The 27,299-nt window shown below is 43.1% G+C and overlaps 1 protein-coding gene and 1 non-coding gene across 2 annotated transcripts; both read left to right on the plus strand.

Moving 5' to 3' along the window:
• The first annotated feature begins 3,824 nt into the window (after positions 1-3,824).
• On the plus strand, positions 3,825-27,299 carry ADGRG4 (adhesion G protein-coupled receptor G4). Its single transcript, XM_032592084.1, has 4 exons — positions 3,825-3,861; positions 5,371-5,985; positions 22,778-26,025; positions 27,255-27,299. The coding sequence occupies exons 1-4, from the start codon at positions 3,825-3,827 to the stop codon at positions 27,297-27,299; spliced, it is 3,945 nt and encodes a 1,314-aa protein (XP_032447975.1).
• On the plus strand, positions 9,214-9,286 carry TRNAK-CUU. Its single transcript has one exon. It is a non-coding gene; the product is annotated as a tRNA-Lys (tRNA).

Raw genomic sequence — 27,299 nt, forward strand, 5'->3', positions numbered from 1 at the left:
AAACGATTCATATGGTGAATTTTGTAGTATGTGAATTTTCTCAATGTAAATAAAATTGTGCCTGGCACTCCCAGGGCTGTAACAGAGCCATTTAAATGAGGCTCATAAGTTTTTCCTAACATGGGAGATACTTATGTCATCATGTTACGTGAGAAAAGCAGGGTACCAAATTTTCCATACAATATGATCTCAGCCACGTAGAAATAAACAAAACTCGTGCACGGAAGAAAAGGAACGCCAAAGGAAATTTGCCAACATGTTGTCTCCGGGTGGTAGGGCTCTGGCTGACTTTGTTCTCATCTTTTTACTTTTCTAATGCTTTCCATTTTTTCTTTTAAAAAGCATGCACAGTATCACTTCTATAATGGAAGAAACAGGGTTTTTCTTTTAAGTGAGGAAAACAATAAATGTAATTGAAAAGAAAAGGAAACAGGATAGGGGCGAGGAGACACAGAGGAGCCAAATCAAGAGGGAACACGCTTCGGGGGAGCAATCATGCAATTTGGGCTTGAAAATTGCCAGGGAACAGATGGCAGCGTCCAAGCAGACATCTGCAATGGATAGTTAAATCATATGCAAAGGCACAAGTGGCCTTTGAAGCAGGCCCTGGAGAGGCCCAGCTGAGAACGCTGCTCGCCAGTCCAAACAGAAGGGCAAAGCCCTTGTCCCGCCTCGGCACAGCCTGGTCCCCTCTGAGCCCCAGCTGGGGGCCCGGGGGCTGCAGCAGGGCTCCGTGCAGACGCTCTTGCCTGTGTGAGGGTACAAAAGAGGCTTGGGAGAAGAAAGAGACTTCTAATAATGACAGTGGTGAACATGGCAGCTGACATTTACACGGGGCTTCACAGTTTATAAACATTTCATACATAAAACCTAAATGGCACTTACTACTGCGCCATCTCTCATAATGGCCCTGCGAGGACGGTAATTATTATTCCTATCTTACCATGGAGGAATGAGACACAAAGAAGTGACGTAGGTGTATTTAACATTCATACAGTGCTCACTAAATGCCACTGTCCTAAAAGCTTTCTCGTGCGTTAATTGTCCACGTTCATGCAGTGAGTAAGGGGCAGACCTAGGACTCAGAGCTGGTTCTTTGGACTCCATTACACCAACTTCTGCTCATATCCAGGTAGACCTTACCTCTGCCCCCAGAAACACAGAGTCTCAAGTATGGCTACAAGTGGTTCTATCGATCGATCCATCTATCCATCCATCCATCCATCCATCTTTATTTTTCTGATTATAAATTTAACACATGATTGTATAAAAAGTGCAAATATCGGGGCACTTCGGTGGCTTAGTCCATTAAGTGTCTGAGTTTGGCTCAGGTCGTGATCTCACCATTTGTGAGTTTGAGCCCCGCATCGGAGTCTCTGCTGACAGCACAGAGCCCGCTTCGGTTCCTCTGTTCCCCTCTCTCTCTGCCCCTCTCTCTCTCACACACTCTCTCTCAAAAAATAAATAAATAAATAAACATTAAGGGGCCCCTGGGTGGCTCAGTTGTTTAAGCGTCATGATCTCATGGCTCGTGAGTTCGAGTCCCATGTCAGGCTCTATGCTGACAGCTCAGAGCCTGGAGCCTGCTTCGGATTCTGTGTCTCCCTCTCTCTCTGCCCCTCCCCCATGCACGCTCTGTCTCTTTCTCTCTATCAAAAAATAAATAAAATTTTGAAAAATTCTATAAAAAGTAAACATTAAAAACAAAAAAATAAAAAGTGCAAATATTACTGAAATAAGTAACATAGAAAGTAAAAGCCCCCCTAAATCTCACACCTAAAGATACTCATTCTTTTTAAAAAAAAATTTTTTTTTTTAACATTTATTTATTTTTGAGACAGAGAGAGACAGAGCATGAACGGGGGAGGGTCAGAGAGAGGGAGACACAGAATCTGAAACAGGCTCCAGGCTCTGAGCTGTCAGCACAGAGCCCGATGTGGGACTCGAACCCACGGACCGCGAGATCATGACCTGAGCCGAAGTCAGCCGCTTAACTGACTGAGCCACCCAGGCGCCCCTAAAGATACTCATTCTTAACTGCTTGGTGTGTGTTTCTCTGGCTTTTTTTCTATGCTAAGGCACATATTTTTCTCTTATTTTAAACAGTAGGATGATATTCTGTCTATACTTATATAACTCACATTTCATATAATATGGAGCCTTGGAAATCTCTCCATGATTGTATTGATCTACCTTGTTTGCTTTAATTGTCCATTATACAGAGGTAACAGTTGCTTAACTAGTCACTTATGGACTGACATACAAATATTCTTACTTTTTCTCAATTACAAACAATACCGCAATAAATATCCTGGTACTTGCATTGTTGTATACATGTACATTTGTCTAGAATAAATTGATAGAAATGGAATTGATGGGTCAAAAGTATATACACAGCTATACACAATGAAAGTGTTCATAGATATTGGCAAATTGCCCGTCAGAAAAAAAGACTGTATTGGGGAGCCTGGCTGGCTCAGTCAGCAGAGCTATGTAACTCTTGATCTCCAGATCATGAGTTCCAGCCCCAAGTTGAGAGTAGAGTTTACAAAAAAAAAAAAAAAAAAAGACTGAATTATTGTGCTGGTTGAACATCTTTGTGAATATGCTAAAAAACATTGATCCTCCTCCAGGAGCCTTCTTTTTCTTTTTAAAGATTTTTTAAAAAAATGTTTGTTTATTTTTGAGAGAGAGAGCAAGTATGAGCAAGGGAGGGGCAGAGAGAGAGGGAGGCAGAGGAGCTGAAGCAGGTTCTGTGCTGACAGCAGAGAGCCTGATGTGGGGCTCGAACTCATGAACCATGAGATCATGACCTCAGCCAAAGTCAGACACTTAGCTGAGCCACCCAGGTGCCCCTAAAGATTTTATTTATTTTTATTTTTAAAAAATTTTTAATGTTTGTTAATTTTTTGAGAGACAGAGAAAGACAGAGCGAGAGTGGGGGGGGCGGGCAGAGAGAGAGGGAGACCCAGGATCCGAAGCAGGCTCCAGGCTCTGAGCTGGCAGCACAGAGCCCGACGCGGGGCTCGAGCTCACAAACCGTGAGATCATGACCTGAGCCGAAGCTGGACGCTTAACTGACTGAGCCACCCAGGCGCCCCAAGATTTAATTTTTTTAAAGTAATCTCTGTACCCAACGTGTTGCTCGAACTTATAAATAACCCTAAGATCAAGAGCCACATGCTTGGGACGCCTGGCGGGCTCAGTCAGTGGAACATGCTACTCTTGATCTCAGGGTTGTGAGTTGGAGCCCCACGTTGGATGTAGAGATTACTGAAAAATAAATAAACTTAAAGAAATAGATCGTACTAATTGGTGCTCCCACGACAGTGTATGAAAATGACTTGTTTCCTCACAAGCTTGTCAATGCTGGCTATTCTCAGTCTAAAGTGCTATCATTTCAAGAGGTAAAAATGGTTATCTCCTTGTTGTAACTTGTGTGTCAAAAATAGCGAGGGGCCATCTTTTTATGTTTCCGATGTAGTTATGTTGCATGTTCGTGTCCTTTGGCAACTGGCTTTATATGAGTATATTGCAGAGAGGAGGGGCCCTGTAGATAATATGGGATTATGATACATTCTCCTTTAAAGGACAAATGAGCCTTGGAGATTTATGCTCATCATAAAACCTGTTCTTAAACGTTGTATTTGACGTCATTTTGGGGGGTTGAACAGAAAAGCAGTTAACCAACCATAACCGAGATTTGGGTTTCATAGTGATTATCGCCTTGTGGGATGACCTCTAGATTTATTAGCCACATGAAAGATGATAAGATAATATAATCACATAAGCCAGGGATAGAAATAAACATTTGCTCATCCACCATGGACAGTTCAGAAATAGCTCACTGGCAGGTGGATGGTATGGGTTCCGGCACATGGCGGGAGGCGGGGGGTGGGGGGGTGGGGGTGCGTGTGCGCGTGTGTGCGCATGCGTGCGTGTGGGCAGGCACGTACTTGTTTGCCTTTGAAAGACGTCAGTGGAGGAATGGAGGGCGAGAGAATATTGTAGGGCTGGAGAATACCTAGAAGCTTTCATCTGGGGACATCTTCCAGAAGCAGGGAAGCGGTCACTTCCTGCCAGCCTTTGTAGTGTGCTGTTCTGGGAGGACGCTGTCAGTTGTAGAGTGGCGGTCCCAGTGTCACATCCCTAATGCAGAGGGAGGTTGGAATTCTGTTCTGTCATAAAGCTCTTTTTGGTTTGTCAGGTACCGTGCTGGGGCTGGAATTAGGCTGATATTTGCCAATTCTCAGGTATTTGCCTCGTGGCCTGGGGTGTGAGGTTTGTAACGCTGATACTGTCACCATTCACCAATGGCTTCCTGTGAGGCAAAGGGCACGCTCAAGTTTAAATTTTCATAGATCTTGCCAGATCGACCACGAAATGACTACCGATGGCCATGTTCTTCAGCAATGTTTGAGAGGGCTTGGCATGCATCATCTCACTCCATCTTCAAGCTTGTAAGGTCACTAGATAGGGGTGTTATCTGGCGTAGATTATAATGTGAACGGTGGGCCCGAGTTGTGCCTGCATACTGGGGCCCTGACTCCCCATTTTATTGAGGCAAACGTTGAGGCATGGGGAGGTTAAGGTACGTGTTCAAAGTTACACAGCTGATGAATGTCAGAGCTGAGATTCCAACCCAGGCTCATTGACTCCAGAGCCAGTGGTAACTGGGTCCATGGCCCCCTGGAACCTCTTAAAGATACGCAGCTCCCTTGGTGAGGAGCTGGAAGGGGGGAATTGGGGTACATTCAAGGCAGTGCCATTTATCTTATTTCTGAGTGCAGACAGAAGCCTTGAAGCTTCGGTATTGTCCGCCTGGTCACCCTCCGGGCCCCTGTCGGTGCCTTCAGCGAGACGCAGTCTCCAGAGACAGAATAAATCAAGTAATTTGGCTCAGGAAAAGGCATTGGAGAAATAAATTGCTGTTGCACCATGAATATAATAAGGCAGTTAGGTAGATGGAAATAGCTATCTTTTGATTACACGAGCGAAGATTATGTGCAGCAAATTTTAAGTCCAAGCTGCCTTTTCTTTGGCCTCTTCCCTGCCAACTACTTACGTACTTCTAGCTGCCTCCTCGAAATGTCCAGCTGGTGTGTGCTGTGGGAACACTAATCTGACTTTTCATATTAGCGCAGGCAAAATATAATTAGGAAGAAACTCTTCTGCCCAAAAACGTCACATGCCAATGTCAAACAGAGATGATTTGTGTCTCTCCGTTATTTGGGCTGTTTTGCAGCAGTATTGACTCATAATGGTATTGTGTAACCTGGATATGACTATGTGGCCAAAGATGATAAAATTGAATTTTTGTTACCGAAATTTCATTTGCTTTCTCTTTCCCCTATCCCCAAATTTGGACAGATGCACTTTCACTGAAAGGAAAAAGACTGGATTTTTATGGAAGAGCTGACACGTACGTGAGCCTGACCAACACGGTTCCTGAACTCAGTCGATTCACAGCATGCATTGACCTGGTATTCGTGGATGACAAATCAAGCGGTTGGATGGCCTTCTCCTATATTACTAATAACACCTTCCTGGGCAGAGAAGACGTAGACCTTGGACTTGCAGGAGACCATCAGCAGCTAATACTGTCCAACTCGGGGAGGACTTTTTATATCCGTTACCAACTGACTCCGTTTCAGTGGCATACGATCTGCTTGATATGGGATGGTGTCAAGGGCAGATTAGAGCTCTTCCTGAATACAGAAAGGATACTGGTAGTGATGGATCAACCACAAAGCCTGACACCTAATGGGACTCTGATTCTAGGACATTTTCTCAAGAACTGGGACAGCCAGGTTAAAAGCCCACTGCCTGGCTTCGCTGGCAGCTTGTACTACTTTCAACTCTGGGACCACGTCCTGGAAAATGAGGACTTTATGAAGTGTTTGGGTGGAAACGTAGTTAGTTGGGAAGAAGACGTTTGGCTCATCAACAAGATCATCCCAACTGTTGACATGAGACTGCGCTGCTGTGAGTAACTCCTGAATTGTCCTCCTAGGCACGGGTTGTGCTGATGCAGTCGTCTGCTTGCTGCTCTAGATGACCCACTCTTGGCCAAGGCTCTGTTTTCTTCAGAGGGGCCCACGGTTGCCACCGTTTTGTCATCTTTTTTTTTTTTTTTTAATGTAGGACAAATACTATTTTCTTTCCTTTTTTGTGTGTGTTTTATTTTGATATGATTTCAAGCTTGCAGAAAAATTACAACAGGACAGAGAACTTCAATATGTTCTTTACCCACATTCACTATTACATTTTCCCCACGTTTTATTCTTCTTTTTCCTTGTCTTTCTTCCTCCATTCACACACACACACACACACACACACACACACACACGCACATGCACACACACTGTTTCTTAATCATTTGAGAGTAAGTTGCAGACATAATGCCTCATTACCCCTAAATGTCTCAAAATATCTCAGTGTGTACTTCTTTAGAATAAGGACATTCTCTTTGTGGAACACCGATACAGCACGAATATCTAATTCATACTCCATATTCAAATTTAACCAATTATCCTACAAATTTCTTTTATAGCTGTGTTTTGCTTGGTCCAGGACCCAATTCAAGATCATGCATTGCAGTTAGTTACCACGTCTCGTTAGATGAATCTGGAACAGATCCTTAGTCCTTTCCTGTCTTTCATGATGCCAATTTTTCCCATTACTGGCGATGATCATTTGATTCTGACGATGATTCTAGATTTCTCCACTGTGCAGTTCCTATTTTCCCCTTTGTAATTAACTAATTTCCAGGGGGAATATCTGGAGGCTATGTAAACATCCCATTATTATCAAACTTTCACCCAGTAGTTTTACATCTATTGATGATTCTTGCCTCAGTGACTTGGTTGCAAAGTGATGATTTTTAAAACTCCATTGTTTTTCAACATGTATTCGTATTTTATTGTAAGGGAGAGTGTTTTCTTCTTCCACATTTACTTATATATTCCTTCCGTTGTTTATGTGTTTATACCAACACGAACTCATGGATTCTTCCCTTATTCGATGGGTTACAATCTGTTGCTATCACCTATTTTGATGTTCAAATGGGCCCTCTTTTGGCCAGTGGGAGTCCTTCCATCCGGCTCTTGTGTCCTTTTGACATGTTCCCAGCTTTTTTTTTTTTTTTTTTTTTTTGAGTATTTCCTTAGTTTCAGCACAACAGGATGTTATAGGCTCATCTTGTACTTTTTCTGCTAAGCTCAAGAATCAGCCATTTTACCAAGGAGTCCTGGGTCCTTTTTAGCAAGCAATGGGATTTATAAACCAATTCATTTTTCTTTTGTGAGCAATGATGATGTTAGAGAACTGTTTGGGATGGAGTTCTTGTAACAAAACTGGCTTTTTGGAATGACGCATGTTATTTTTCTCCTTCTTTCCAATTTCGATGAGAAAATTAGGGTTGCTTTTCTCTGTACAACCCCATTCTCCCCTCAAATCCAATCTTTTCCACCCTCAGCAGTAGCAGGTCCTGAGTGTGGGTAAAGTCAGTGATAACAGCATCCAGATGGGATTTTTTTTTCTCATTTCCTGAAATGTTCACTCATTTTTAGGTTTTATTGACGATTCTTATGGATTTGGGGGAGAGGTATCAAGGGAATGAGGGCTAGACCCATGCTTAATAGGCTCTCACAGATTATATAGATACGTTTTCACCAGTGGTCTGGGTACTGTTTGAATTAATGGCAGAGGCGCATTCCAGAGGGTTTCTGTGTTTCTTGGAGATCAGACTAAAGCAAAGGAACAGGACTGCTATTCCTTTGGGTGACTACCTGAAGGCATTTGGTTTTTCTCTTTTCTGAAGCCTTGGAAATAAAAGAGAATAGTCCTAGCTGGCTCTGATTACAAAAAGGAGCTAAGGACTAGCAGGTTAAGCCTGAACAGCTCACCCAAAGCAGTTTAAAGTAACTTTATCTTTGATCTAAAGAACCGGAAGTATGGCTCTATTAAATCCATATGCTCAGGAGTGGTTTTTGAAAACCTAATCTGGCTAGTGAATTGCCATGACCTTTTCTACCACTTTGTTGGTAAATTGCTAAATCTAACTGATGCGTTAAAGTGCTAGACAACCCCCATTTACTTTGCTCTGTTGTACACTCTTTAATGTACAATCTATCTTCTTGGTCTGATTGAGTCCTGATAGGCATAATACACAAATAATCCAACACAACAAAAAGGAAAAGAAAACACAATCTGAAATGACAACCAGCAAAAGGAGTAGAAAAGATTATTTCTACTATTCAGGTTTCTTCAAATGTTCTTTCTAAACCTTAGACCAGGGGTCCAGAGGTCCAGAATGGCCTCGATGGGTGGGCAAAGCCCTTGAAATTGCATGCAACATACTAAAAATGCAAGATGGATTCTTTTTTCCTGAGGACGAAGTCTATAGTTTCCATCATATTCAAAAGTATTTTGATAAATTGCTACATTTTACAAAGTTCTTTCCCTGTACCAGGCATGTTACAGATGAGGAAAGAGAGGCTCAAAGAGGTTAAGTAAGTTGCTTGATGTCACCAATTAAATTAGCGGAGCTGAGATGTGAGCAAAGATTTGTCCTGTTGCAAAGCTCGTGTTCTTTCACCCCCGCACCGTGCAGGACTATGTCTAGGGGTCTGTGGCCCCCAAAAGATTATGACCACTGTTTTACAAGCTTCCTTTGAAGGGATTTGCTGGTGCTAATAACCCACCTGGGGCAATTCGGCTACTGGCTGCAGCTCACCACAGAAGGAGCTGTAACACCACAGAATTTCTACCTCCGTCCTGGCCACATGACATATGGGGAAAAGGGGGCAATTACATGAATAAATAGGAGTGATTACAACATGCCTAGCTTCAGCTTTTGCCTAATAAACTGGTATTTATGGTCCATAGAAGGATGATGACCTTTAACAAATAAATTTTAATGAGCACATTGCTAGGTTACAAATCTCAATAAATCTATTGACACATAAATTATATATGTATATATTTATATATTCATGAGAACAAGGCTTTTGAGGAACATTTCCTGAAAACCACGAACCCTACCTGGACTTAATAAGCAAGTATTCACTATAGTTGGAGATGTCTCTGGAATATTTAGACAACACAGTGATAAATAATAACAACAGCAAGTTGCCAGTCATTAGTAATTTTATTTTGGAGTCATTTTTAAGCATCTTTTCTTTGGTTTTAGAAATTACAAATGCAGGTGGTGCCTGGCTGGCTCAGTTGGTAGAGCATGTGACTCTTGATCTCAGGGTTGTGAGTTCAATCCCCACGTTGGGCATGGAGCCTACTTCGAAGAAGAAAAAATAGGGGTGCCTGGGTGGCTTAGTCGGTTAAGCGTCTGACTTCAGCTTAGGTCATGATCTCAGTTTGTGAGTTCAAGCCCACTTTGGGTGAGCCCCACTTCTCTCTCCCCCGCCAACCCTCTCTCTCCCTCCCTCTCTCTACCCCTTGTGAGATTCTCTCTCTCCCTCTCTATGCCCCTCGCTCACTTGAGCCCTCTCTCTCTCAAAAAAAAAAAAAAAAGGAAAACAAAGAAAAACTAAAAAAAATTACAAATGCAATACATTATGGTTGTTTATTATATGGAGTTTACTATAATATAAACTCAAACAAGACAAAGTACGTGAATATGAAGTAAAACCTACTCCACACCCTCTCCACAGAGGTATCTATTCTTTTAGATTTTTTTCTATAGATTTATAATGTGTGCTTGTGCGTGTGTGTTTTGTTTTCAAAAAAAAAAAACCAAAAATAATATATGCGTACATACATATTATTTTATCATTTGATGTATTTTAACTTAATATTATCACAGATGTATCAGTACATTTAGATCAACCTCATCTGTTTTTAGGGCTGCATTTATCCATTGTATAGATGTACTATGATTTATTTAACTCACTACTGATGGACATTTAAGTTGCTTCCAATTTTTTGCAGTTACAAATAATGCTGTAATAAATTTCCTTGTACGTACATCTAGCTATACGTGGGCTAGCAATTTCATAGGGCACATTAGTAAAAGTAGAATTGCAAGGGAAAAGAACATAAGCTTTAGCAATTTAAATTGATTTACCATTTTTACTAGCTATTTTATTAATTTAACTATTCATCAAGATGGGTTTCTTTTGGGGCGCCTGGGTGGCTCAGTCGGTTGGGCGTCCGGCTTCGGCTGAGGTCATGATCTCATAGTCCGTGAGTTTGAGCCCCGCGTCGGGCTCTGTGCTGACAGTGCAGAGCCTGGAGGCTGCTTCGGATTCTGTGTCTCCTTCTCTCTCTGCCCCTCCCCTGCTCATGCTCTGCCTCTCTCTGTCTCAAAAATAAAAACATTAAAAAAAAATTTTAAAAAAAGATGGGTTTCTTTTGGGGGTGCCTGGGTGGCTCAGTCAGTTAAACGTCCAACTTTGGCTCAGCTCATGATCTCACGGTTCATGAGTTCGAGCCCTGCATCGGTCTCTGCGCTGACAGCTCAGAGCCTGGAGCCTGCTTCGGATTCTGTGTCTCCCTCTCTCTCTGCCCCTCCGCCACTCGTGTTTTGTCTCTCTCAAAAAGAAATAAACATTACAAAATTTTTTTATTTTTATTTTTATTTTATTTTATTTTTTTATTAAGTAGCAAAAATTCTTTTTTGTTTTTTTCGTTTTATTTTTTATTTTTTAAAATTTACATCCAAAAAGAAAATTTACATCCAAATTAGTTAGCATCTAGTGCAACAATGATTTCAGGAGTAGATTCCTTCGTGCCCCTGACCCGTTTAGCCCATCCCCCCTCCCACAACCCCTCCAGCAACCCCCAGTTTGCTCTCCACATCTATGAGTCTCCTCTGTTTTGTCCCCCTCCCTGTTCCCATATCATTTTTGCTTCCCTTCCTTTATGCCCATCTTCCCTGTCTCCCAAAGTCCTCATATGAGTGAAGTCATATGATCTCCGTCTTTCTCTGACTGACTGACCTCAGTCAGCACAATACCCTCCAGTTCCATCCACATAGTTGCAAACGGCAAGATTTCCTTCCCTTTGATTGCCGAGTAATACTCCATTGTATATATATATACCACATTTTCTGTATCCATTCATCCATTGATGGACATTTGGGCTCTTTCCATACTTTGGCCATTGTTGATAGTGCTGCTATAAACAGGCGCATGTGTCCCTTTGAAACAGCACACCTGTATCCCACGGATAAATGCCTAGTAGTGCAATTGCTGGGTCGTAGGGTAGTTCTATTTTTAGTTTTTTGAGGAACCTTCATACTGTTTTCCAGAGTGGCTGCACCAGCTTGCATTCCCACAAAATTTTTTTAAAAGATGGATTTATTTATTTATTTTTTTTTTTTAAAGAAATCAACGTTTATTTATTTTTGGGACAGAGAGAGACAGAGCATGAACGGGAGAGGGGCAGAGAGAGAGGGAGACACAGAATCGGAAACAGGCTCCAGGCTCTGAGCCGTCAGCCCAGAGCCTGACGCGGGGCTCGAACTCCCGGACCGTGAGATCGTGACCTGGCTGAAGTCGGACGCTTAACCGACTGCGCCACCCAGGCGCCCCATAAGATGGATTTATTTTTTAAAGTAAAAGCAATAGATACACTGGTAAAAATTCAAACAATGAGTAAGGACATAAATTAAAAGTAAAAGCCTCCCTCTGGGCTGATGGCTCAGAGCCTGGAGCCTGCTTCCGATTCTGTGTCTCCCTCTCTCTCTCTGCCCCTCCCCCGTTCATGCTCTGTCTCTCTCTGTCCCAAAAATAAATAAACGTTAAAAAAAAATTTAAAAAAAATAATTAATTAAAAAAAAAAAAAGTAAAAGCCTCCTTTCTCGTCAACCTCTTGCCTTAAGTGCCTCTCCCTGAAAGTGATGAATGTTAACAATGTCTTCTGTATCCTTGCAGACACAATGTAAAGCTTGGTTTACCTGTAAATAGTCTTTGTTTTTCTTTTTCACAGCTGGGATCATCATTATGTGCATAGTCTTCGTATCTGTTTTAAAAATCCATTTAATCATATATTTTGGAGGCATTCCCATATCAGAAAATACAGAACATAGAGTTGCCTGATTATTTGGGAGGAGGGTGTGGGTTAGTATGAGAGAGTAAGGGTCTCCTATAATTTATTCGATGACCTCTCTTTGAAGGACTTTGAAGTTATTTCCAGGTTTCAGCTGTGACAAAGTCTACAGTGTTTTAAAAAGGAATGGTTGGTGACAGGAATTTCTTGAGGTGACCATTAGGGACTGAGCACAACCTGAATTTCCTCTCCAGGTTATGTTGAGTATAATCGCCTAATCTTAGCTCAGACACATGATCCGGCAAAGGATTTGTTCTGAGTTGTGAATGTACGAAGACGAAGAGTCTTCCCAAAGGCGCTCAGATGAAATGAGCCCCTGGTTATGGAGTTGAGAAATCCCCTTGGAAAAGAGTGGAGTAACATGAACCAAGCCCATCCCGGGAAAGCTGCACTGTATCGAAACTCAGAGCCCCTGTATCGGTGGAGCTATTGATTTGCTCAGGTTTATTAAGAGATCTAATGCTCCAGCTGCTTTAGAATTACTGTGAACTAACCATTCTTAGAATGTGCAGAGATTGATTATATCATTCATGCACTTTCTGAGGCCTTTGTTTGGCCCACTATTAAGCCCGCTAAGCAATTATCAGCTCTGATAGGAAAGGTTCCATAGCGATGGGTTCTACTAGCTAAAAGGCAATTTGGTTTGGCCCTTGTATATCAAGTCTCTGGGATATCCTCGTTTTCTTATCACGAAAGGTAAGCAGAGGCTGTTTGTAGTTTCCTTGAACTTCCTTATTTGTATTCCCCTGCACAGGGTGACGTTCTCCTATAGATTCAGAGATAGAAGGTTTCACCTGTCTCTCTCCCTGTCTCAGGATTCATTTTTCATGTCCTTTCCTGGAAACTGAATACAGACACCATTTTGAAACGTATATTTTTGTCATCATCTTAAAAGATGCTCGTTTTGTATTTCTTCTGCCCCATGGGCAGATCTGTCTGTAGCAGTTTCTGGTCACTATTATCTCTCACAAATCTAATAAACACATTCTGAGTTATATTTCCAAAGGTCGTGATTGGAAGAAAAAACCAGATGCAATATGTAGGCTAGAAAACCACAAAGATTTAATATGAGGTGATATACCCAAATCATAAGCAGAATTTGGTACCTTAGCAAATGTTCTACTTAATATTCTGTTGGCAGGTACACCTGCAACAAAATGCCTCATAAATATTCAGCTACTCTATACCTCTGTTCTCTGGCTCCCAATGATTACAATAATACAATTTTGTCTAGAGTGAAGGAGCAAATGGCAATTAAGCCCACAGGCCCCTGTGAATTAGCGTGGATTATCCCCACTTTAATACAGAAATACCAAAGCTCATGCAAATCATTTGTGCAAATGATCACTTGTTCACAAGTGGAAACAGAATGAATGTGGCAAAACATGTTTGCAAGCCCTTCAAAGATGGAGGCCAGACTCCATGGCTTCTGTCGTCCTTCCAGTAGGAATGGACATTCAGTTATCACTCAACTACCTGCACGGTGTGGGCTTTTGCATTTGCCTTTTTTTTTTTTTTTTTCAATTGAGATACCTGTAGAGTCACATGCAGCTGGAGATCCCTTGTACAATTTGCTCTGTTTTCCCCAAGAGTAACCTTTTACAAAGCTATAGCATAACGACCAGAATGTGGATGTCGATACAACTCGCTAACCGTATTCAGATTTCTCTAGTTTAATACTTGTACCCATTTGTGTGTATTAAGTTCTACATAATTCTATCCCCCTGTGTTGATTTGTGCATCTAGCACCACAGTCAAGGCAGGGAACACTTTCAATACTGCAGGGATCCCTCCTGTTGCCCTTTTTTTTTTTTAAATTTTTTTTTTCAACGTTTTATTTATTTTTGGGACAGAGAGAGACAGAGCATGAACGGGGGAGGGGCAGAGAGAGAGGGAGACACAGAATCGGAAACAGGCTCCAGGCTCCGAGCCATCAGCCCAGAGCCTGACGCGGGGCTCGAACTCACGGACCGCGAGATCGTGACCTGGCTGAAGTCGGACGTTTAACCGACTGCGCCACCCAGGCGCCCCTCCTGTTGCCCTTTATAAACACACCCACTTCTCTCCTGCCTTTCTCCCCACTTCCCTCTGCTCCCCACCTCCCTAACCCTTGAAAACCCCCCATCTGTCCACCATTTCTAAAAGTTTGTCATTTCAAAAATGTTAATAAATGGAATCAGACAGTGTGTAACCTTTTGGCATTGGCTCTGCACCCCCCCCCCCCCCCCGCATTATTCCCTTGAGTTTCCTCCAGGTTGTGTGTATCCATGGTTTGTTCCTTTCTATTGCTGGGTAGGATTCCATGGTATGGATTTTCCACAGTTTGTTTAGACATTCACCCATTAAAGGGCATTTGGACTGATTCCAGGTTTTGGCTATAGCCACCCCTCAAAAAACCCCCACCACACCCTGCTACAGTCTTTGTGTACAGGTTTTTGTGTAAACACAAATTTTCCTTTCTCTGGGACAAATGCCCAGTAGCGTCATTGCTGAGCCGTATGGTAGTCGCACGTTTAGTTTTCTATGAAACTGTCAGGCTGTTTTCCAAAGTGCCAGTACCTTCTTATATTCCTACCAGCAATGGATGAGTTATGCATTTTCTCTCCATACTTGCCAGCATTTGGTGTTGTCACTATTTATTATTTTAGCCATTCTGGTAGTGTGTAGTGATGTTCCGTTATGGTTTTAATTTACATTTCCCTGGTGCCTTATGATGTTGAACACCTTTTTCTATGGTTATTTGCCACCTGTACATCCTCTTCAGTGAGCTATTCATGTCTTTTGCCTAGTTTTAAAAATTGGATTTGTTTTACTGTTGAATCTTGAGAATTCTTTATATATTCTAGTCCTTAGTTGGATATATGTTTTGCAAATATTTTCTCCTAGTCTGCAGATTGCTTTTTAAGATCCTTTTTACACGGGCTTTCATGGAGCAAAAGCTTCTAGTTTTGATGAAGTCCAATTTATCAGTTTTTCTTTTTGTGGATCATGCTTTTGGTGTCAAGTCTAAGAACTCTTGGCTTAGTGCTCATTTTGTACCATCCAGCCTTGCTGAACTCACTTCTAAGTTTCAAGAGTTTTTTGTTTTTGTTTTTTTTTTTAAAGATTCCTTGGGGATTTTCAACATGGACAATCATGTAATCTTCAATGACTTAATTTTTTTTTATTAAGTAAACTCTACCCCCCAACATGGGGCACAAACTCACAACCCTGAGATTAAGAGTCGCATGCTCTACTGAGTCAGCCAGGCGTTCCTGCAATGCCTTTTATTTCTTTCTCTTCTTACTGGAATGTCTCTGCTTCCAATAGTATGTTGACTAGAAGTGGTGAGAGCAGACATTCTTGCCTTGTTCCCAGTCTTGGAGGGAAGACATTCAGTCTTTCACCATTATGGTTGATTTTATATGTAAGTTTCTTGGTTATGTTCTTTATCAGGTTGATATAAATGCCGTCCGTTCCTAACTTGCCAAGGGATTTTATCACGGATGGACGTGCGATTTTGTCAAATGCTTTTTCTGTATCAGTTGAACATCTCTCTAGCCCACTGTAATTCATTGACAGACTTGGGGTTTGAAATAATCTTTAATTCCTATAAATCTTGGTTAAAAAGCTATTGACGTTTGATTGGATTGCCTTTATTTGGAATATGAATGATTCTTCAAGGCAGGTATTGTTTCAGGGCATGGCTATAATTTGGGACTCCCATTGAGTTTCAATGCCCAGGCCTGCAAGGGCACCTTTCTGTTTTGGTTTAGCACAGTGATACTCTCTTCTAAGGTTTATGTCTCATTATTTTGGATGATTGCTTATTCTTGAGCTATTCAGCATGTGCAGAACTTGGCTTTTATTATCTAAGTTTGTCTTTCCTTGTTTTTTTTTTTTAAGGTAGAGTCTCTTCATTCTCCTAGGTTTGTGGTGGTTCTGTGTAAATTGAGGGCATGCACTTATGGGTACTAGATACTTGAAACACTGACATGTACTGTCTTACTTCTCTACTTTTTTCATCTGTGGAAATCTCATCCTGTCAGCACTGTACCTCTCTGGGCCTAATATCTAAATGAAGTGGTTGAATACAGTCTCCAAGACTTAGTTCTAGGATTGTGTGATTTGGAGGTGCCTGGGTGCTTCAGTCAGTTAAGCATCTGACTCTTCATATCAGCTCAGGTCAGGATCTTGCGGTGACGTGATCAAGCCCCGAGTGGGGCTCCGTGCCGAGTGTGGAGCTTGCTCTGGATTCTGTCTCTGAATCCCTCCCTGCCCCTCTCCTGCTCATGTGCTCTCTCTCAAAATACGTGAACATTAAAAAAAAAGATTCTGTGATTTTAATTAAGGAAGACTTGAGTATTTGTTAATAAAGACACTAGAGGAAAAACTTGGTACACTAATCCCTCTGGGAAAAAACTCTCATCTCAAAGATTCAATGGGAGGTTTGCTGAAATATAAATCCAGGCTTCGGATTCGAGTGAAGTGATGTAAGTTGCATTATTTTCCAAGAGATACCTGGTACTTAAAATGCCACCTGCTTGACAATTTTGTTCAATTCATCTGTTTTTCCTTTTCTAAGTTTTATGTTTCTTTTGAGACGCTTACTGGAAGTGTTAATAACAATTAACATCTATAGCTCAGCCCTCTTCAGATAAAAATATCATACCTAACTCCCATCCTCTGTGTTCTGAAAGAGTTTCCTGTTACTCATCAGGACTCCTGTAACGGTGCTTTTTGAATATTGCATCAAAGAAGATAACTTGGACTTCTGCGGTATTCAGTATTTTATTGTTTTCCTAAAAAGTAAATGCAGCTCCATCATGAATCATTTGTAAAGAACTGGAAATTGTGTACTCTTTCTCAACAATTAGTGTATTCACAGAGAGTGATTCAGGCTCTGGGATGCCACACTCCTCAAATGTGATATAAGTGACACTTTAACAGCTTTGCTAAGCCAGTTGGCTGTGGTAAAGCCATCTGCAAAAATGGAAACCAAAAAACCCTGACAATTCTCCCTCTGCTTGTAGTTACGGACAAATTTGAAGGCAGAAAGCTTGAAATAAATATTGTGCTGTAGAAGTGTAGCAGTTTCTCGATGGGGCCTAACAGAATGCGAATCTCTGATCATCGAAACAATGTTGGAAAATTAAGTGGGAGAGTGCTTTTTATATAACGTAGACTTTTCCCCTTATACATGTGTGTGGCGACTTTATACATGTGTGACTTTTGTCAACTCTGACTGTACAGTCAGTTGCAGACTTCTGATTGCCATTCATTCCACTTGCTAATGACCACAAAATCCTAAAGAACATCCTACACACATCTCAGAATTTCTATATATGCAAATTAAAGGTAATTTTAATGCTCAAGACAGTGAGACAAGTTAGTAGATTGTCTACCCCACCATAATTATTTCTACATCATAAGTAATAGGCTTCCCAGGTGGATAAATTCAAAATGCTAACTTCCCAATGGTAAATATGCATGATTTCATTCTGGGTGATCTGAACCAGAGAAAAATTATGACTCAGTCTTGAATTTTACTATGCACCATTTTCACGTGGATGTTCTTCACCCCAAATTCCACTTACCCAAGTCAGAACTGCATATTTTTCTTCTGAGAGAGGCTGCCTTCCCAATTTTCCTATTTTCTATGAGTATCACTGCTATTCTCCAAGTTGCCCAAAAGCAAAATTTGGGTTCTCTGAGATTTCCGTCCTCTTCATCTCGTAAGCTTCTTCGTTACTCTAACCTGTCAATTCTTCCTTTAGGAATCCCAACATGACTTATTTCATTCCAACCCCTCGACATCCACTTGTTCAGTTAGCCTGCAAATATTTACTGGACACCTGCCATGTGACAGGCCCTATGCCAGGCACTAAGGTTACACTGGTGAGCAAAGAAAGAGGCGGTCCTTGCCCACATGGTGTAGTGGGGAAGACAGACAGTAGTGATAAGCACACACCAGTGTAAAACTGCAGATGTGACAACTACTGTGAAAAAGAAGTACGGGCTGTCATAAGAGCCTAGAATAGATTGGTTTGATCCAGTCCTGGAGGCGAAGGGAGGTAGCAGTCTTCCCTGAGGAAGTGATGCATGAGCTTGGATCTGAAGGATGAGGAGAAGTTAATCGAATGAAGAAGGATGGGAAGAACATTCCAAGTACAGGGAGCAGCACAGGGGGTGGTGTTGTGGTGGGAAAGAGAATGCCAAATACTGGAGGACTAAAACGAGGCTGGTGGGCCGAAGCCCAAGAAACAAAGGAGAAACGTCCTGCAAAGTGGGGCTGGACAGGTAGGTAGGGGCCAAACTGTGTATAGCTTTATAAGCTCTATTAAGAAACACATTTGTTTTTAATCCTAGGAGTAATGGAAGGCCACTAAAGGGAGCTAAATGTGTGTGTGTGTGTGTGTGTGTGTGTGTGAGAGAGAGAGAGAGAGAGATGATCAAATCTGCATTTCAAAAAAGATCACCCTGATTTTCTTATGGAAGAGACTGGAGGGGCACCAAGAGCAGAAGCAGAGATCAGGTGGGAGGCTGTGCAGTCGTCCAGGTGAGAGGCCAATGGGGGTTTGGTCAGGGTGGTAAGTGATAGAGATGGAGATAAACAGATGGAGTCAAGAGCTATTTGGGAGATAAGAGTTATAGGACAAAATTATGGGTTGGCTATGGCAGGCGAGAGAGAAAAAGAAGGAGACAGAGGGAGAGGATTTTGCCTTGTGCAACTGAACGCATGATGATGCCATTCACTGAGGGAGTCCTGACGGAGGACCCAGTTTGGAGAGAAGACCGAGTTCAAACTGGGGCATATTGAGTTGGAAGGGTTAATGAGATAGCCAACAGATGTCAAGTAAGCAATTGGGTATACAGATGTGGAGCTCAGAATAGAGATCCGGTCGAGAGATACAACTTTGTCATTCATCTGTGTATAGGTATAAACTGGAAGATGGAGGTGTGTGAAGAAACCATAGGGTGAGGGGGCGCCTGGGTGGTTCAGTCGGTTGGGCGTCTGACTTCAGCTCAGGTCATGATCTCGCAGTCTGTGAGTTCGAGCCCCGCGTCGGGCTCCGTGCTGACCGCTCGGGGCCTGGAGCCTGCTTCGGATTCTGCGTCTCCCTCTCTCTCTCTGCCCCTCCACAGCTCACGCTCTGTCTCTCTCTCTCAAAAATAAATAAATATTTTTAAAAAAAGAAAGAAAGAAACCACAGGGTGAGAAGAGAAGAGGTGCTTGGACCAAGCTTTGAGGAACTCTAATGTTTAATGACTGGGTTAAATAGGATGGGTCTGCAAAAGAGATAGAAAAGGAGTGGCCAGAGAAGTAGGAGAAAGCCCAAGAGCATGTTATGTCATGGAAATCGATGAAAGGAGTATTTTAAGAAGAAGGGAGTGGTCAACATTGTCCAAAACTGTCGAGAGGTAAAGTAAGATGAAGACTGAAAAAGTATCCATAGTATTTGTCCTTATGGAAGCCATTGGTGGCCTTAGTGGGTGTTGTGCAGTGGAATGATGACAAAAAACCCAGTTCAGTGTGGGCTAAAGAAAGGAGCCGGGGAGGGTGGAGACAGCCAGTATAGATAAACTTTCTTTAAAGTGGATGTGATGGGGAAGAAGGAGACAGGGCAGTACCTGTAGAGGGATGTGGGGCTTTTATTGCTTTCAATGTTTATTTATTTATTTTGAGAGACAGAGGGAGAGAGAGGGAGAGACAGAGAGAGGGAGGAAGGGGAAGAGGGAGAGGGAGAGAGAGAATCCCAGGTAGGCTCCTCGCTGTTAGTGCAGAGCCCGATGCGGGGCTCGATCCCACGAACTGTGAGATCGTGACCTGAGCCGAAATCAAGAGTCGAACACTTAACCGACTGAACTACCCAGGCGCCCCCGATGTAGGGCTTTTATTTTGTATTACAAGAGACTGGAATATGTTTTAAATCAGGAAGGAAAGGCTCCTTAAGAAAAGGAGCCATACCTGCCGGTGAGGGATAACTGAGACAGTAGCACAGCTGAGTTTCTGATCACTTCAATTATTTTGTCCTATGAAGTAAGGGGCACAGTTACGGAATAAACACGGGGCGAGGGGGCAGAGGTTGGTAATGAGGAAGGCTTCAAATAGTTATTGTAGAGAGTAGTAGCAAAAATTGAGCAGAGAAAATAGTAGGGTGGCTGGGCAGTGTGAGAGGCTTATTTGGGGTTGGTGATCAGGAATTTATAGAAACACTAATTCATCCCCTTGTGTGACCACGGCCAGCAGTGCTTGACCTCTCAAGTGCAAGTATGGAGGCGATGGATAGTCGGGTTGGCTCAGAGTTGATGGGAGTGAGGTGAGGAATAGGACCCTACCAGCCTCCTAAAGAATCTCCTTGCTTTCAGTGCCTTCCTGTTCCTACCCATCCTGTACACCGCCACGAAAGTCATTTGCTTTAAAGACTACTTTTATTCATTTCATTCTCCTCACTCAAGAATCTACATCCTTTCCAAGGGTGGAGTGCTTAAGAGCATGGATGACAGACCTTGGTCTGAACTGTGAACTTGAGCAATTCGTGTAAAGTTGCCAATACTCTGTTTCTTCACCTCTAAAGTGGGAGTAATGGTAATATCCACCTTATAAGGTTGTTAGGTGTATTAAACGAGATAGCATGGGGTGCCTGGCTGGCTCATTTGGAAGAGCAGACAACTCTTGATCTCGGGGTCATGAGTTTGAGCCCCACGTTGGATGTAGAGATTACTAAGAAAAATAAATAAACTTAAGAAAACTACTAAAAAAGAAATGGGATAGCATTTAGTACAGTGCTTGGCTCATAGTGAGTGTGTGGAAGCTGCTACATTATCTTCTGTTACCTGTTTCTCCACCCTCCCCTTCAAGTTACATCCTAGTCTGACATTCTTTCCCAGCCCTACCCAACATACTCCTTCCTAGCTAGACTGATCTTCCGCTGCCTCCACATTCATTGCCACGTGCCTTTGATTCTCTACCCAAACCCCATCATTCCTCAAAGGCCAACATCTTCTAGAAGAAAGCTTCCTCATTAGTTTGAAGCCTGTGCTGATCTCTCACTGCACTGATCTCCCACTGCAATTCAGAGACATTTGGAACCTGGTTATATTCCATTGTTCACTTTATTTATTTGTTTATTTACTAAAATTTTTTCCCCATTTATTTATTTTTGAGAGATGCAGAGAGACAGAACATGAGTTGGGGAGGAACAGAGAGAGGGAGACACAGGATCTGAAACAGGCTCCAGGCTCCGAGCTGTCAGCACGGAACCCGACACGGGGCTCGAACTCACAATCTGTGAGATCATGACCTGAGCTGAAGTCGGATTTTTAATCGACTGAGCCACCCAGGCACACCTTATTTATTTATTTTTAAAGTAGGCTTCACGCCCAGTGCAAAACCCAACACGGCACTTGAACTCACAACCCTAAGATCAAGACCTGAGCTGAGATCAAGAGTTGGACACGTAACTGACTGAGCCACCCAGCGCCCCAAATTGTTCACTTTATTATACACTGTACTATTATTTTTTATTGTTTTCAGTGTTTTGTTTAAAAATGTTATGTTATATTTTGTCTAAAAACATTTTAGTAATATAAGACTTTTCTAATGTAAGTGTGAGTGCTTTGAGGGAAGGAATCATGCTGTGAGAGCTATATACTTCTTTCTCACACGACCCAGAATAGCATTCATAATACTTGTTAAATTTAATTCACTTGAATTGAGATAAAATCTGGGCCCCAGTGGTCTTCAAAGTGAGGTACACAATTCTATGCGGGCACACAGACAGTACATCAGAGTGCAGGAAGAAGATATTATAAAGCTTCTATTTCTATTTATTTTTATCATATCCTTTTGACATTTCTATTTTTGTGTATGCTTGGAATGTACATAATACAAATTTATTATATATATGTACATACATTATTGACAAATATGTGTGTGTGTGTGTGTGTGTAGTGCATGTTCAAGAAGTTTAAGCTTGAGGTTCCAGATCAAAACATCTTTAATCTATACAGCTTAGAAGAGTAACAGAAATTTGACCAAGTCTGAAACTTTCCTTTATGGCAGTTAAATTTCTTTTTGAGCACTTACCGTGTGCCAGGTGCTATACTAAGTGTTTTATATGCATTAGCTCAGTTCTCAAAACAATTTTATAAGGTAGGTGTTATTTTTTCACATTAGAGAGGAGGAAATTGCAGCACAGAGAGGTTCGGCAATTAGTTCAGGGTTACATAATGAAAAATGATGGCACCAGGATTTAAAACTACATCTATTTGAATCCAAAGCTGTCCCTCCTTTTGGGAAGACTTTTAACTACACAGTACAACTTCTTTGATAGATATGGGACTATTCAAGTTACCTATTTCTTCTTAAGTGAGTCTTGATCACTTGTGTCTTTCAAGAAATTGGTGAATTTCCCAGCGCTAAACCTCTTAATCAGTACGTGACTCTAGCATTCATCCCTCCTTTAGCGGTGCCTCCAATTTTTAATGGAGACACTATGAAATGGATGTCCTTCTACTTGTTAACCAGGGCATTTTGAGAACAATATAGAGATTTTAGAAAGTAGAAAATTATCTTAAGAAAAACCAAGTAGTCAAGTGGTTTGATTATATCACATGTTTATCTCCTCTTAAAAATATAAGAAAAAATTATAGAGCTCTTTCTAACAGAATTGTCTCTGATTTCCAAAGCCGAATCCAAAGTAACACGTGCTTTCTCATTTTTCAGTTGTTTATGAAAATATAACAACTCAAGAAATGAGTACAACTCTTTCTCAGCAAATAGATGTGACAACTCCATCCCAAGTTACTGGACTAAAACCGCAAGAGACAGTATATTCTTCTACAATGATGTTTAAAAGCACGCCTGTATTTGCAACTGATTATGCAACCGTATCATATTCCAATACAACGTCTCCACTTCTGGAAACAGTGACTGCCCCCAAATTATTAAAGACATCCGTAGCGGGGACTGCTAGATTCACGGCAGACAGTTTGTCAACTTCAGCAGCCATCACTCTGCCTACCAAGGGTACCTCCACAGGCGCTACCACCAATTCCATGAAAATAACTAAATCCCCATCTTCAGAGAGCACCGGGACAACAAAAATGGCTGAAGCCATTGCTACTGAGACATTTCCTCAAACTGCAGCTACTAATTTTCCGTACACATCTGGATTTACCAAGGATTCAATTATACCCAAAACTTCAGTGACTGGATCTCAGTCGGCCATTATGAAGACAACATCTGCATTCTCATCTGTTGAGTCAACACCCGTATCTACAACATCTTGGCCCAAGCAGAAATCCACAGGTACTGAGGCACTTTCTATCTTCACAGCTAGCCAGGAGTTTCTTACATCTACAGATGCTGGAACAGTGCCTCGGTCCACGGTGGAACAGACTCCGGCTACAGCTACTCATGTTGGGACTGTATCCGCATTCCCACCCGGGTCTGTGCTCATCTCCACAGTTGCTCCAGGGCATTCTGTATTTCCTAGAAATCGGACAGCAGCGACACTGGCAATAACTGACACAGAAATAACATCTACAGTTCATTCAAAACCACTCCCAACGAGGCCCGTTGAGATGATGCCTGTGCCAAGAACAGCTGAGGCAGAATTGACATCTATAGATTTCCAGGACGTCTCTTCACCCAGAATGGAGGATACGATATCTACTTTCATACCAGAAAAGGCCTCTTCTATGGCCCTTTCTTTCAGGACATCCTCTCCATTCACCGGAGCTCAGGATGTACAGACAGTTAGTGACGCTGAGACTACACATCCAGCCTCGACTCCTGGAGTCACACCTGCCGCCACGGTGGCTGAAACTGTGCTCCCCCCCACAACAGCTGGGCCGACACATACCCAGAATACCCCCACAGATGGTGGAAACATGCCCTCTTTGAATTCTACTAGATCAGCTTCCACAGTCAAGGCATATGAGTCTGGTCCCACATCCATAACTGATGACGGTGCCCAACTACTCTCCACCGGTGAAGCCACTTGGGCTTCCAGGCCAGACCAGACCCTGCTGACACTAGCATTCCATGGGAGTGCTTCTAATGCAGAACATTCGTCCACAACCAGTCCTGTTGGTTTCCCACCAGAAGCACCCTCAGAAAGTGAGGCTACCCCTGTCGCCGATGCTATTATTACCGCTGATGGTACTACAGACAGATACACAACAGCTCTATCCAACTCGACGGCTTCGTGGTTGTTTGTTAACTTCTCCACAGTTTCAAGACCCGCATCTGTAACCACACTGCCTGAGTTTAAACTTACCACCTTCCTACTAAAAACTACCCCTATGTCTACAGCAGCTGGAAGTGAGGTTCTTTCAACGCCAAGGGAGACAGTTGCTCCCCCAGTAGGTGCATCTACCGTTGCTGACACTGAACCAAATTTTTCTACTGGGGAGAGCGCTTCTGAGACCATCCTAACAGAGACAAGTGGTACGATTGCATGTGGAGGGACAACGGCCCCCGTAGCAGAGTCTGCAAAAACACAAAGATATGAGGCTACTGTGACAAGGAAAGAAACAGCTGCCCATTGTCTTGAGGGAAAATCAACTATAGCAGTGACAACTGAGCGTCCTCCATCTGCAACAATGCCGGAAGCAACGGATGAATCTGCACAAAGGGTAACAGCTTCTGTCGCCATTTCCCCTTTTCCCGATATAGAAAAGTTGACTACCCCATTGGAGAATAGAACTGCAACTACTGAGGTGAGAGGAAGTTGGCTTTCTACGAAATCGATGAAGACCACACCAAAGAGTTCATACGATGGGACCACAGAAATCTTTAATTCCACCCACACCTACACAGCACATCGGACTTCAGAGGCTCCGCCTGAGGGGAATCCAACCCCATCTCCCATTTCTGGGAGCGCACAGACATTCCCTGAACCCTTGGGCGCTTCCACCAGAAGGATTTTGGGGACCAGCTTTGCCACTATCCCTACAGACATGACAGCTATGTCCTTGCCTGCTGGCATCTTGCCTCCGCAGCCTACAGCTACCCATTCCTCAGCAACCCCTGTGCCATCAGCTCCTGTGGCCACAGCTTCAGTGTCACCTTTGGGCCAGACTGCTTCGGCAACCAGCCACGGCATGCCTACACACGGACGCTCGATTCACACCACTTCAGAAGCCACAGTGATCGCCGTCAGTAAAACACCCGCGACAGTCCTCTCTCTGACAGAACGTCCAGTCCCCTCGTGGAGACCTCCCACTCCCTTGGCAACTAAGGCTGAGACCACCCATCGCCTCACCTCGGCTGACACAGTAACCCCATTTACACCCACTCTTGTCTGCTCTAAGTCCATCTCTGACAACATTCCTGTTGTGTCCTCCACCCGTGTGATCTCAACTCGGTTTACACCAGTGACGACCCGACCTGTATCTCAAGTGGAGGAGACTTCCACCCACGCTCTCAGCTTTCTGCACACTCTCAGCAGTAGTGGGGATGTTGTTAGCTTGGCGACCAGCACCACAGAAACCTCTGTTGTTAACGAGACCATGTCCTCAGACACGTCTGCCCATAAGGCTAGTACTTCAGTAGATGATCACATTTCTCAATCTTCAGCGCATCTTGGAAACACACTGGTCCCCACCCTATTAGTGACTGACGTTTCTACCTTGCCTTCTGACAAAGAGCAGATGACCACATCCCTGGGAAACACCTCTGGAACTATGGAGGGGACAGAAATGTCCCCGGCGGAGAATCCTTTTATTTCAGATTCCCAGAGTACTTCATCCTTGGAAATGACAGATACAGGAGCTGCTGAGAGCCCAGCAATTTCCACCCATCAAACACGTTCACCTTCAGACTTCCCACTTGCAACTCCACCTGACAGGATTTCAGCTTCACCTCCCGCTTCTGGGAGTATACAGACTACATCTACCTCTCTCTCAAGCCACACAGGAGATGCTCACATTCCAGAAATGTCTACCGTCACTTCCGGGACAACCAGAGTATCGAATCCTGTAGACGCCAACGCATCTCTTTCAAACTTGCTTCCCCCTAAGACTCAAACGGAGCTGACTTCAGGCGCCTCTCCCATTTCTGAAAGCACACAGACCTCCCCCGAGTTCCTGTCTCTTTCTACAACCGGACCGTCTGGTGCCACTTTTACACTTGTCTCTACTGATGGGGTCACTACAGCCCTTTCTGCTCCAAATGTACCAACGGTACTTCTTGGGAAAACCTCTACCGTGACCGTACCGGCATCTACACTGGATGTCGCACCTAGGCCTGCTTCAAAAAGCACGCTGTTTTCCTCTGCTTTCATTACTTCGGAAGGGACAGAGGTGTCCTCCAGGATCACACCTACATCCTCTTCCTCTCCATCTGTAGGCACCACTGCCTCCTCTCTACTCAGTTCTAGGAACACGGAAGCGATGTCTTCCATTCCAAAGACCACATTTTCACCCTTTCTGGCAACAACCCATCAGCCATCACAAAATGAGACGGCAACTCTGGGCATATTACCTGGGACTACCGAGGACTCCCTGTCTCCTGTAAGCAGTAGTACAGTAACAGCTCTCACAAATACTTCTTCTGGAACTGATGCCCTGGAAAGTGAGTTTTCATCTACTCCGTCAGGTCATCCCCATACTTCCTCGAGTATTCAGGTGTCCCCGTCTTTCACTAGCTTTAAGAGCACTCCTGGACACACAAAAAGGGTCAAAGCCACCACTTACCTTTCTTCAAATACAGAAAAGAAGACTTCCTGGTCAGAAAATACTTCAACAGCTGAACCAACAAAAGGCGCCACATCTGTGAAGACCCCTGTTTCGTACTCTCCGTGGGCTCCATCCATTGCAACTCCACCCTCTTTGACATCACTTCTTTTTTCACCTCATCGTACAGAAGCCAAATTCTCCACTCCAAAGACTTTTCTTCCTCTTACCTCCCAAATGGTTGAATTTCCAGTTCTGGGAACAAGAACCACACCTAGTAACACCCAACCTCTGCTTATGACTTCCTGGAACCCACCCACAGCTAAAGGTTCTCAATTTCCAATTTTTACCAGTACTCATGTACCTACACCCCACAAGACGGAAACGGAGATTCCATACCTTGTTCCTGGGTCTTTGTCAACATTCGCAGCCCCTCAGACTGGTCTTATATCTGGAGATGTTATGGCAAAGCCATCAATTTCCACGTCAGGATTTCTTCCCACCTTGGGGATGTCTGACAGCCCTTCATCAACATCTTCAAGATCTATCCCTATCACTTTGGCTGA

Source organism: Lynx canadensis, chromosome X, assembly GCF_007474595.2.
Source record: "Lynx canadensis isolate LIC74 chromosome X, mLynCan4.pri.v2, whole genome shotgun sequence".
NCBI classification, from domain to species: Eukaryota; Metazoa; Chordata; class Mammalia; order Carnivora; family Felidae; genus Lynx; species Lynx canadensis.

Excerpts from the sequence above, each read along its gene's own strand:
- ADGRG4 (XM_032592084.1), top strand. The coding sequence starts at position 3,825 with ATGGACAGTTCAGAAATAGCTCACTGGCAGGTGGATG. Across the intron at positions 3,862-5,370 it reads AGCTCACTGGCAGGTGGATG|ATGCACTTTCACTGAAAGGA; the intron begins GTATGGGTTCCG and ends AAATTTGGACAG. Across the intron at positions 5,986-22,777 it reads TGACATGAGACTGCGCTGCT|TTGTTTATGAAAATATAACA; the intron begins GTGAGTAACTCC and ends CTCATTTTTCAG.